The 12,644-nt window shown below is 38.4% G+C and overlaps 1 protein-coding gene across 1 annotated transcript in view; it reads left to right on the top strand.

Annotated features, from left to right (window-relative positions):
* GREB1L (GREB1 like retinoic acid receptor coactivator) overlaps positions 1 to 12,644 on the top strand; it is a 161,396-nt gene that overhangs the window by 72,685 nt on the left and 76,067 nt on the right. Inside the window, exons 3-5 of the mRNA XM_087961622.1 lie at positions 380 to 551; positions 1,959 to 2,153; positions 9,133 to 9,309. Of these exons, the coding sequence (XP_087817748.1) occupies positions 383 to 551; positions 1,959 to 2,153; positions 9,133 to 9,309 (541 nt within the window). The 5' untranslated portion in view covers positions 380 to 382. The remainder of the gene's footprint in view (positions 1 to 379; positions 552 to 1,958; positions 2,154 to 9,132; positions 9,310 to 12,644) is intronic.

A 12,644-nucleotide genomic window follows, 5' to 3' on the forward strand; every position in this document is an offset into this window, starting at 1 on the left:
AAATAAATAAAGTAGAAAGCAAATACTCGCAAAACAGATAATGTTTTTAACTATTTATCCTTGAAGATCTCTATATACTGACTTTTATCTGAACATTTCCTGTGCTGCACCTGAAGTTTGTCACGGTCCTTTTTAATTTACACTGATGCTCAAGAGAGGTAAAAGTTAAAAGAAAAGGTGGCTGAAAAGCAGACCGGCAAAATTCTTCAAGATGGTTTTTTTAATGGTTTCTTTACCATTGCTAATATTTTATCCTTGCAATGTGCACTGTTACAAAATACTTGTTCCAAACATCACTTCTGCTTTCCATAATAAAAGAGTGAAATACTTAGCCTAATTATTTTTATTTTATTTTTTATTTTTTTATTTTTTTTAACAGATCATGGGGAATTCTTATGCGGGGCAACTGAAATCTGCCCGTTTTGAAGAAGCTCTTCATAACTCCATAGAGGCCTCCCTCAGGTGTAATAATGTGGTTCCTCGGCCCATCTTCTCCCAGCTCTATCTTGATCCTGAGCAGCCTCCTATTTTGCCAGAAGGTAACCAAGCAAGTATGGCATATTGTTCTTATGCTATGTAAAATGTTTATTATTTTTAAAGTTTTTCAGAGGTATACTTTTTAAAAGTATATGTGATAGACTTTTTTTTTTTAAACAAGTTTTATTAATTTCAAAAACAAACAAATCATCACCAACCATTACATATTTGAACCTTTTTCCATTGTAAATTTTACAAGTCAGATAAAACCTTATCTTATACAATACAATTCTATTTTAAACCATTTCTAAATGAGCATAAAAACATCTCTTGTCCTGTATTTCTTTCTGACTTGATTATCGTCATTCTCTTTCTGTATTTCTAAAAGGTTTCACCAATACTTCTCAAAAACATAAACAGACACAAACAAACATATAAAAAAATATTTTAGTAAAGTAACTTGGCCCCCGGTACCTCTCTTTATATGGGCTTTAATTATATTCATGCTCATCTTAGAGATCATTACCTATTTTGTTTACCATTCTGTATCTTCTATATATACTTCTCCACACATTTCACTCTTCATAATTCTATCTTATTCAATCCATCTTAATTTAAATCATTATATTTGTATCTTTTGCCCATCCTTTATTATCCTTCTATCTCATTCCTTATAATGAAAAAAAAAAAGAATTTCTCCTGAAATCTCTAATCAGAGTATGATGCCTTTCTATCCTCTCCCTAAATATTAGATTAACATTTAAAATGACACCTAATGTCCAATCTGATTCTGCTTGGTACATTCTATCTATTAATTTTTACTTTTAATAACAATAAAAAGTAATAAATCGGAAATGTTTAAATACATAGTATCCTCCTAAATACGTAGTTAAATAATAAATCTAAATAATAAATCTTATAGCATTCTCATTGCCTTTCCCTTCAATATTTTATTACATTTTAAAAATCAATCATTATTAAACATTTCAACATTTTAATTTCTTATTAACTCTTAAGCCATTCTAATTTTCTATTTCTAATACAAATATTACAATACCGTCTTATGTACCTTGCAAAATCTTTTTTTAAGAAAATTTATGCTTTACCCTTTATCCCTGAAAAAGATTCCTCTTTTCCCATCCAATTTTAAAACTTTGTGGCTTTTCTCCACCTTTCCCCTTTCTTTCTTCCCCCACCAGATCATCCTACCCCCCCTTCTTCTAACCTCTGTCTTGCTGGCATCCCTTCTCTGTTGTATTCCCTTTTTCTCTTGTTTGCTATCATTGTATTTATTTTGCATCATATTTTTCTCTTTCTTAAATGTTTTTTTAAATCTTAAGTCCTTCATTTTCCTCGCTTTCTTCCTTCCTTCTTCCTTAGATAAATTTTGGGATTCATTAAAGATGGTGTCTTCGTCTTCTTCTTGCTGTTGTTCCATCTGTCGCATTGATAGACTTTTTTTTTTAAATCATGCATTCCAGATGTGAAACCAACAGTTGAAGAGCTAGACAAAGAATTGATGCATCGTTATACCCAGAATGGAAGTTTGGATTTTTCCACCAGCCAGACTATTAACGAAACAGAAGATGAGGAGGATGAAGACATGTCTGATTCCAATAGTCCGCCAATCCCATATGCACAAAAACCTGCCCCAGAAGGATCTTGCACTACCGATGGTTGGTTTAAATCTTCCCTATCTAACATTTCATGTAGAATCAGAACTGTCTGTGGCAGAGCAGTTATCAATTGATGAAAACAGTTTGCCTCCTTTGTTGTACATGTGATGTCACAGGCATACAGGAAAAGGTTGCTTTATGATGGTACTATAACTTTCACAGAAGGGTCAGGCCCTGCAGAATACTACTTAGTCCAAAGTGAGAAAGAAAAAAACTTACGCTAAGGATACATTTGTGATATAAACATATAACCTTTAACATATAATATATAACAAAATATTTAAGAAGTCATAACAGGACAATATAATGTCTGTGTCTAATTTGAAGCTAGTTCTATTTGGTTCATAGAACTTCTCCAAATATTAAGGGTTTATAATACTTTTTGACATGCTATAATATTTAGGGCTCCTTTATGAAATATTTTATTCAGTTCAAATTGGGCTGACTTGCTTGCATGCAAACTAAATGCAAGATTAAAGTCTGAATCTGTTACTTCAGGAACAAGCAATATTGGAAATAACTCAGATTGTTGTATTCTTAAACAGCATTGTAAGAAGTGGTCCAGGAGACATAGTTTATTTAAATCCTATATCATAACATTAATAATAATTTTAGTTAACATGTTTAAGATCCAAAACATTCTTCAATCATTGTACTTCATGAAAATTAATTTTCAATCATTGTACTTCATGAAAATTAATTTTTTCTTCTAAACTATCTTCTAAATATCTTCTAATTATCTTCTAAAAACCCAGAATAAGTCAGGCAATATTTTTCTTAACCCAAAAACAAAACATGGGCTATGTATTTTTGGAATAGTACTATTCTGGTTAACTTTACAATTAAAATAAGAAATTTAGATTATACTTTTAGATACAATTTGGCTTGTCTTTCTGGTGGCACTAGGCAAAAATATATTTTAACAACTTGTATGAATAAAATGTTTTGTTCATTAAAGAAAGCAATCTCTTTCCCACTTCCCAAATCTGAAAGTTTTCACATAAAATGCAGTTCAGGTTGCAAAGAGTTCTAAAGTGAACATACACCAGAAGAGAGATTTATTTACAGAAGTTAGATTCTTGAGAATTACTATGGAGGTTGTTTTAGACAACAAATTTTTGCTTCTTTTCAGACTAGTTTCATTTTAAACTTCATCCACTTCTATGACCTTTGTGCTTTCCTGCCCTTATTTCTCTTGCCAAAAGATTGACAAATTATTTGTACTATGATTGCAGTATGAAACATGCTTACCTGGAAACAGATTTCACTGAATTTACTGAGACCAAAATAGACATATACTGAATCATACATATAAATCATAGCAATTACATTGCTGGGATCAAGGCTGTATGGAAAATCCAAGTTATTGCTATGGGAAATGTGAAAGCCACGATAAAACAAATGATGTACTGAATATGTTTAGCAAAAAACTGTTTGATAAGGTTAATATTAATCCTCTCTTGGATCAGAACAGCAAGTGTTTCCATTCACCCAGCTCATCAACTTTCCCTAAAACATCCTGTATTTTGTTTGGTGATATTTTGTTCCATTGTAACCTGTAAGCACAATATGGCAAGTCCAAAATATACAATTGATTTTCTGAAAAAGAATGCAGTCCTAGATCAAATGATTTTTTTACTTTAAAAACTTGAACTTCATGTAGAGACTATAGAGACTATAAGTATCTAGCATATGATGTCTCTGTGGGGCTATTGAAGCAGAACGGGTCAATTAGGTAGTAGATATGGCCCTACCATTGGACAGAATGTCATCTTGGACAACAGATGCTCGGCAACGGCATCAGTCTTCTGGTCTTTCCCCTCCATTAGAGAAGCAAGCTATGTATTTTGGCACCGTACCTTGCAATCTTTGAATTAATGTATTGTCATCAGTTGCTGTTAATACTGACCTGTTTCCTATCTATTGAAGGAATATCAACTGCGGACTTATTTATATTCTGAGGATGGAATGAAGGATGAGGAAAAAAAAACCTCTTTTTTTCCCTTCTTGTAATATATACTCATTTCTACATGATTGGTTAGACTAAGAGGGAAACATTGGCTGCTCTGGCACATGGTACTCCCTAATGGATTGCGGGGGCATGGGGAACAACAATATGATGACAGTTAGTAATAGCATCTTTTGCTGTTTCATTTGCTTTCAGGGAGTTGTAGCACAAATTAATTTTGCAATTCAATGTGGTAATTTTCTTATTTTAATGTCAGTAAGCATTTATTCAATCTCTGTGGTCTTTTTACTCAACTGTTTATTTTTTAAGTGACTTTAATAAAGCCTCCAGAACAGGTGTGTCAAGCGCACAGCTCGTGGGTCAGATGCATCATGCGCTGGCCACACCCACACCCAGTTCAGCGAAAGGGAAAAAAGTCATGATGCCATCATGATGATAGAATTTGACACTCCTGCTCCAGAGTATGTGTAAAATAAAATAAAAATTTTTAGTTTACCTATTGGTTCATTTATAAGATATGTATTCTGTTTTTATTATGTTTTTAAACAATCAAGGCTATTATTTATTACTGATGATGTGGTTTGGTTATTAAGTGCAATATGAGAGAGAGCCAGATTGAGGCCTGAGTTACTCAGTGACTCTGAAAATACCAAATGGATCTGACTGTGAACTGCATTTTAATGTAAATCTTAGTATATAATTTCTAATGCAAAACCCTTATCTCAAAGTAGCAGAAAAACAGGCCTGTACCTCACAAAAGAGATGGTAATTGTTACGGTTAAAGAAAGGGAAATGATGGGGGACAGAGACAATTTTTACTTTACACAATTTCAGACTTTTTGTTTGTATTTTCACAGCTGTGTTGGCCAAACTCTTTTCTTCTTAATTGCTTAAAAGATGGCTGTAGAATGCAAAGATCAGTGTTTCTGGAAAACAGAAGTATCTTATTGGCAATTTATTAGAGGATATGTTGATTCAGTTCTGAAAAGCAGCAAGCTCTTAAACTCCAATAATAATTGATTGAATGGACACCATTGAAAATTGAGCCTAATGAATTGCTCCAGGGATTTGTATTTTGCATTTCCTTGGAATAAGAATATAAAGGGTTTTGTTTTTGTTTTTTTACTTAAGAGAAGTAAAATTGCACCCCTTAATTATCTGCTGTTTTGAGCTCATGCTGCAGTCTTTAATTCAAAATGTTAATGTATTTTGTTCAAAACAACAGAATTGCAAAGACACTCATTGCATTCTGGAAAATAATATTGTACTCTGCCATAAGACAATAGCTATTAGCTAATGTTGGCTAAAATGAGCAGTCTGCATTTTTATAAAACTGTTCAATATTTAATTTCTAAAATCTAATGAATGCTGCACCTTTGATATTCACTAAGTTTCAAAAGATCCAAGGACCCAGTCCTCAATTGTAATTAACAGAATATTCAAATACAAATATTGTAAATTAAAGAACAGATAGTGCAGATACCTTGCTCCAGAATCTTACTATTTTTAAAGAGAAATTTGTTTAGCTTCTTTTTCTTTTTTCTCTTTATTTCTTATCTAAAATGTTTTTAATAAGAAAGGAGAGTAATTTTAAAGACATTGCAACCTATTGCAATGATTTCTGTGACCCAGTATGTTACAGAATTTAAGGATTTTCAATCCTACAGCATTTCCTCCATCCAGTTTCTGCTTAGACAAGAAATGTTTGTTATACCTTAGCACTATCTAATGCATCTAACAGCAATAATGTATGTGACACAGCTTAACAATGATGGGTGAGAAAGGCGGATGCTAGCTCAGTCAGAAATAGCTTACAGAATGTACAGTATGATGGTTAAAATCACTAAGAAATGTAAATAAGAATATATAAAAATGTACTTTAAAAATATAGTGTCTTAGAAGTCACATAAAGAAAACAAAAATGCTTGTCTTTCCTAAAGAAATTAGCAAATATGGATGGATGGATTTTTTGTTTTACTTTAAGTAAACAATAGATTTTGGCACAGAGAAATGTTCTTGAAATGAAAACATTAAGACGTTTGAATTTCTCTCAGAGAAATTCAAAACTGGCTATAGTTCTTTCTCTTTATATTTTTTTTCTATGATCAATTAAATTTATTTTGCTCTTTGTAACACCATTTTGTCAGTTAATACCCCTTCTAGCACTTTTCCAGCTAAAGTTGTAGAATACTGTTGGTTGTAATTAAGGCCACCCTGCTCTTCCTTATCACTTGTGGTATTTGCTTTCCTTATCTTCATCTCTATGTGCCTCTGGCCATAGCCATTCTCTCTTATATACCATAGCAGTAATTGCTACTGTTCATTGTTCACTGTAATTGTTACTGCTGAGTGATCTAAAAAGATGATTGCATGCATAAGGAACATTTAGATCATTTGGTCACTGGAAAACAATATGCCCCAAATAATATTGGATGAGCACATTTATGGCAAACAAACAATAAGGCTATGTGATTTTTTAATCATATTTTATATAAACACAATGTTATTCAACCAAATGTAGCAAAAGTAGATGCTACATAGTTAAAGCTACAAAGAAGTTAAGTTCAAGATGGACATTGTGAGGAACTTGTAAACTGTATTGTATGAACTATCACAGGGCTCTCCAACCTTGGCAACTTTATGCCTGGAGGACTTCAAAGCTGGCTGGGGAATTCTGGGAGTTGAAGTCCTCCAGGCTTAAAGTTGCCAAGATTGGAGACCCCTGAACTATCAGACAGTGAAATGAGTTACCACATGAATCAGTTCTTGACTAGAGGAAATCAAACAGCTGTTTTGCACTAGAACTTGTAAACCCTCCCCCAAATAAATCCAGACTGAACATTTGGCTGTTCCCCCTTTGGTGATGTCGTTACACCAACAATCATATTTCTACAGTCCCAAGGTCCCGTCCCCCGTTTTATATGTGTGATCCACAGTGGAAGAAAATTGCTTGCCCCAGCTTTAAATTGAGATGCAAATGGCCCTTGCAGTTTCAACATTGAAGGAATGAGTGAGAAGTGGTTTGGGGGAAAAAGTGTGTCTTCTGAATAATTCCTCCTCACTGAAATAGTCCCAACAGGCACACTGTTCTCCATCTGCAGCAGAAAACAGTGCCATGTATCTTTCTTTGTAGATGAATTTTTTTTTTTGCATAATTGTAGACATCTATGATCTGTGAATCACACTCATTGTTCATCAACCTAGTATTCTCTATTAAAGCTGAGTTCCCATGAGATGCTGTGAACTACTGCTAGTTTAATCCAAATAATCTGGAGCAGCTGGGAAAGCTCGTTTGGATTTAGGAATTTAGAGGCATCTTCCAGTTGCTAAGGCAGTTTGCCTGTATTTCATCCAGATATGGCATCCTATTAAAAGTATTGTTGTTTAGGTTGATAGTACACAGTTGCACATTTGATTCACAAAGAGAAAAGGAAGGCATCTTTTGTATTCAATTGTTCTTCCGGAGCAGGAAGAAGGAGGTGGCAAAATATTATCTTTCTATTTGTTATGACCATTTTTTGTGTACAAGAAATAAACTCTGTCAAATGTATAAAATGAACATTACTAGCATAATACACTATTGCTGACTTCTCTCCCTATGAGGACAGTGCATAAACGCCTAATTTTGCTTCATGAATCTACATTTGTTTTATATACCGTATTTGCCGGCGTATAAGATGACTTTTTTGCCCTGAAAAACATGCCTCCAAGTGGGGGGGTCGTCTTATACACCGGTAAATACGTTGTTGTCACTCGGTCCAAGAGCGCGGGGGCGGAGCTCCGCAACTTGCGAAGCCCCTTCAAGCCCAGCCGGAGTCTCTCTTCCTCCTCCTCCCCCCACCCACCCCCCCCACCCTCCGCCCGGCTCGGGGTGCTTGCGGAGGCCAATCTGGAGGTGGGGTGGGGGTGGAGCGGGAGGGTCTCTGGCGGGGCCGCTTCGCCCAGCCAGCCCCGAGCCACGTAATGGCCCAGGGAGTGGGAGGGAGAAGGTGGTGGGGGTGGACTGTGGCGCCCCTCCTTCTGGGCAGCGGGGCAGGGGGCGGCAATTTGCTCCTCCCGCTTTTCCCTCCCTCTTTGAAAGACCGGGAGGGCTGTGCTTGGGGCGGGGGGGGGGAGTCCTCGAGAAGTTCCTGATGGGACCCCGCTGGGCAGGGCCACCTGGCTCCCGAGCTGCTTTCCAGGGTCCCCTTGGGAAGAAAAGGGTCCGGTGGGCGGTGGAAGAAGGCGAGGGACCTCCTCCCGCCCCCTGTCCCGTCCCGTCCCTCCTCTTGTCCCCTCCTCCCCTCCCCGCTTAAGAGAGAAAGATCCGCCTCCCCGGCACCGAGCTGCCACCCAGCGCCGCGTCTCCCAGCCAGCGCGCGCTTGCGACTTGGGAACCGGCCAAGCGACTTTAAAACCGAGCGGAGGCCAGAGATAGCCGGAATTACCCTCCACACCACACACACACACACACACACACACACACACACACACACACACACAGAGTTGGCAGCTGTCCATCCCCCACCCTTGGAGTCCCGATGGCACGCACGCGGGGGCTGTCACAAAGAAAGGGAGAGGAATTGAGTGCCAGCCTGAGAAAGGCAAAGCTGCCTCTCTAAAGCATTTTGGTGGCTTTGTAAGTTTGGGGGAAAGGGGCGGGGGTGTCAATCAAGAATTATATCCAGAATACCCCAAGTGTTACAACTTACCGTATTTGCCGGTGTATGAGATGACTTTTTTACCCTGAAAAACATGCCTCCAAGTGCGGGGGTCGTCTTAGACGGCGAGTATATAACAAACTCTATATTTTGAGTGGAAATGTTGGGGGCTCGTCTTATACGCCCAGTCGTCTTATACGCCGGCAAATACGGTAAGTAATTCATCTAGTATTCTTTCCCCATGATAAACTGATGAACCAGGTAGCTATTTCATGAAAGGGGAAGGGTTTAGAAGTACGAAGCCCAGAGTGACCAATGCACTTGGAAGTTTTTCTAAATGGTTGTTTCATGACGTATCCTTTCTTTTCAGGTTTTTGTCAAGCCGGCAAAGATTTGCGATTAGTATCGCTGCGTATGGAACAGATTGATATCCCACCAGGCTTCCTGTTGGTTGGAGCTAAGTCTCCAAATCTTCCTGAGCATATTCTAGTCTGTGCTGTTGATAAAAGATTTCTGCCAGATGACCATGGAAAAAATGCACTTTTAGGTAAGTAAGAATTCATTCATAATTCCATATAACATGAAAGATTTACAAATGACTGAATTTATGTTATATTGCAGTGGTGGCTAACCATTTTTGGCTCCTATACTGAAAATTGCACGTACGCCAGCACCCAGAAGGCAATGCGCACTGCCCCCCATGCCCCCTGTGCATGCACATGTGAACCCCTCTGCGTGCACTGTGCATCTCTGCACATGTGAGCAAGACCCCCCCGCACGTCCCACACATCTCTGCACATGTACGCGCATCTCCCATGTACCCCCGTGCACGCATGCCAGATACCCAACAATCAGCTGTCAGGCAAGCGGCACATGCACATGTACAGTGGGGCTCTTCTGGGTGACCTCTCACGTGCCGGCAGAAGTGGCTCTGCGTGCCACTTCCGGCACACATGCGAGAGGTTCGCCATCACGGTTAGATTGGATTGATTCACTTCAAAGCTTTCTCCCTGTACTATTCTGAGATATTTTTGGAAAGGTTTTTCATTAGAGAAAAATTTGTTTGGAATCTTCCACTTCGTTAAGTGCTGTCAGTATTAAAAAATCTATTAAGAGCATCATTATAGAGACAGGCTTGAGATCCAAGTGATTTTTTTTTCTTCAAAGGGAAAGTTTATTAAGGAAGTTACATACTCTACTAGAATGACTGTCTTTGACCTTTCTTTTTCGTCAATTCTCTCAGAGGTCCTCAATTTACAACCATTTATTTAGTGACAATTTGAAGTTACAGTGACACTGAAAAAAGTGACTTATGACCATTTTCACACTTATGAGTGGATCCAATCTGGGTTGGTTACCAGGACCTGTTGAGTAATTCCCCGTTAGGAGAATGAGCGCACACAGGGAGACGTATTTGAGAGTAGTGTTTGAATAATACACACATAGCACACAGATACATTGTACAGTAAATGTAGGTTTTTTACTTCCAGAAACGTTTAAGCAAAGTTCAAAATAAGCACTCTCCAACAGAAGGAAACAGACACACTGAGACTTCTTCTGAGACTAAGACTAAGACAACCCAGGTTTCTGGCTCCATCTTATGGCCGTTTGAGAAACCATACCTAATTACAGTTTTGCATTTTCTTAAAGAGACAGTATTAAAATGTCTATCCTGGTTTATATATTGTCCAACCCAAATAGCTGTTAGGTGACTTACATTCCTAACAGGACCAAAGGTTTAGTTTTTCGAATTTTTAAACTTGTGCTGGAACCCATCCTCAGGGAACTTCTCACTACCAGAATGTGTACTTTGGCTATTCTATGTGTAATATTTATGTGGTGCCTGGTTGGGCGTGGCTTCTTATTGGTTGATTGGGGTGTTGATTACCAGCTATTTAGTTTCCTTGTGCAGTCAAGTCCTTAGCTCCTAAGTACCTGGTGGTAAATCAGCACTCCTGTTGACTGAGAAGGGGCCCAGACTTCAAATATTTCCCTGGCTGTTTTTGTACCTGCTTGGCTAACAAACTTATTAGCAGTGAAATTGAATGTATGCCCCTGTTCATTACAATGTGAGGCTATCAATGAGTTTAAATCTCCTCGTCTGACCACTCACCTGTGTTCTTGCAATCTGGTGGTTAGCTTCTTCCCCATTTGTCCTACATACTCACAGGGACAATCCATGCAGGGAATCCTCACCTCCACCTAAGAGTCCCCTTGATCATCTGATTAAAATTTGGACACTTGATAACTATCATGTATTTATGACAGTTGCAGTGTCCTGGGGTCATGTGACTACCATTTGCAAACTTCTGTCAAGCAATGTCAGTGTCAGATTCATTGCATGCAGGGAATTTTTTTTAGCCAGGGACAGCAAATACACAACAAATATTATTGTGCAACTGCAGTGATTAACTTAACAATTGTGGCAAAGAAGGTCATAAAATGGGATAAATCAATGTCTTGCTTACCAATGGAAATTTTGGGCTAAGTTGTGGTTGTAAATTGAGGACTACCTGTGTACAGTTGTACCTTGTATAATAGTTTCTTTTTATTTTCATGGAGGAGGTTCTGTTGTAATCCATGCAATGAACTGGATCATAATTTAGTGTGATCAGTTTAGATCAGGGGTTACCAACCTTTTGGATCTCAGGGACCACCAAACTCATAATTTTAAATCCTGCGGACCACTAATATGAATTTTGACTGACGGTGGCTTGCCGACGGTGGAAAAATTGGTCCCATATTCCAGAGCTGAAGTAGTCACAGGACTGGCCCTTTGGTCATCCCAGAGCAGCAGCTCCTCCACCCAGGTGCACCGGCCTGCCATGGACTGGAGGAGCTGCTCCAGGATGACCAAAGGGCCAGTCTTGTGACTACTGCAGCTTTGAATATGGGACCGACTTCCCCACCAACGTCAGCAAGCCACCCCAGGGTGGATTTCCCTCCCCCACCATTAGTCTTACTTTCCAGTTCCAGCTCACATAGCTCTACTCAAGGTAAGATTTGCGCTTGGCCGAAGGGTAGGGGCCAGTGGGTGGGTGGGCCATGTGGGTGGTGCATCCTTGTGTTCCAGTGCAGCCTGGATTAATTGCTTTGGGGGAAGTGCTTTGGGGGTAACATTTCTCTGTGGACCACAAACATTTTCTCGTGAACCACCAGTGGTTCCTGGCCCACTGGTTGGCGACTACTGGTTTAGATGGCCTGGTTGAACATTGCCTGACAGGGTTTGGATGTAATTATTTCCTCCTGAGTTTCCCTGTTTGGAATATGAATAAAGTGGTGTTATGGCTTTTTCTGTTAAACCACATAAGAGTGCCATCATATGAGATGCATATTAGCTTGTACAAATTTTGTATAGCTTTATTATTTTTTCCAGCCTCCAGATGTATTAGATTTCAGCTGTGATAATTTTCCAAAATTGACCTTTGTTGGTTAGAGCTTATAAAGAGATGGATCTCTAAAAGATAGAAAGAAAGCATTAGGTTTTGGAAGCCTTTCGGAATAAGAAGGTATAGCTGCAACGAATTCTTTTTCAGCATCCTGGAAATGATGGTATTTCTACAGGATCAGATCAGAATTATAGCAGTAGTTTAAAGATTACGGTACTTTGTAAAAGGCTATTTGTGTCAGGAATGCAAGTATATAGGTTAGTCCAAGATCAAAGACAGATAACAGAACAAAGCAAGGATTTTAGAGATTGGCATAAACAATTCAACTGGGACAAGGGCCAGCTGGATTATAGTGTTCAAGTTTGCTCACGTTCACATGGAAATTAATGATTTAGGGAAGAGTGAATTCCTCTCATTTGGAACAATCAGTTGCTAATCCTCTAAATCAGCAACTCTGTTCTAAATAAATTGTATTATAATTCCCAGATCAACC

The sequence above is a fragment of the Notechis scutatus genome, chromosome 3, assembly GCF_049901735.1.
Source record: "Notechis scutatus isolate UNSWTSFEM ecotype Mainland chromosome 3, rNotScu1.2, whole genome shotgun sequence".
In the NCBI taxonomy this organism is placed as follows: domain Eukaryota; kingdom Metazoa; phylum Chordata; class Lepidosauria; order Squamata; family Elapidae; genus Notechis; species Notechis scutatus.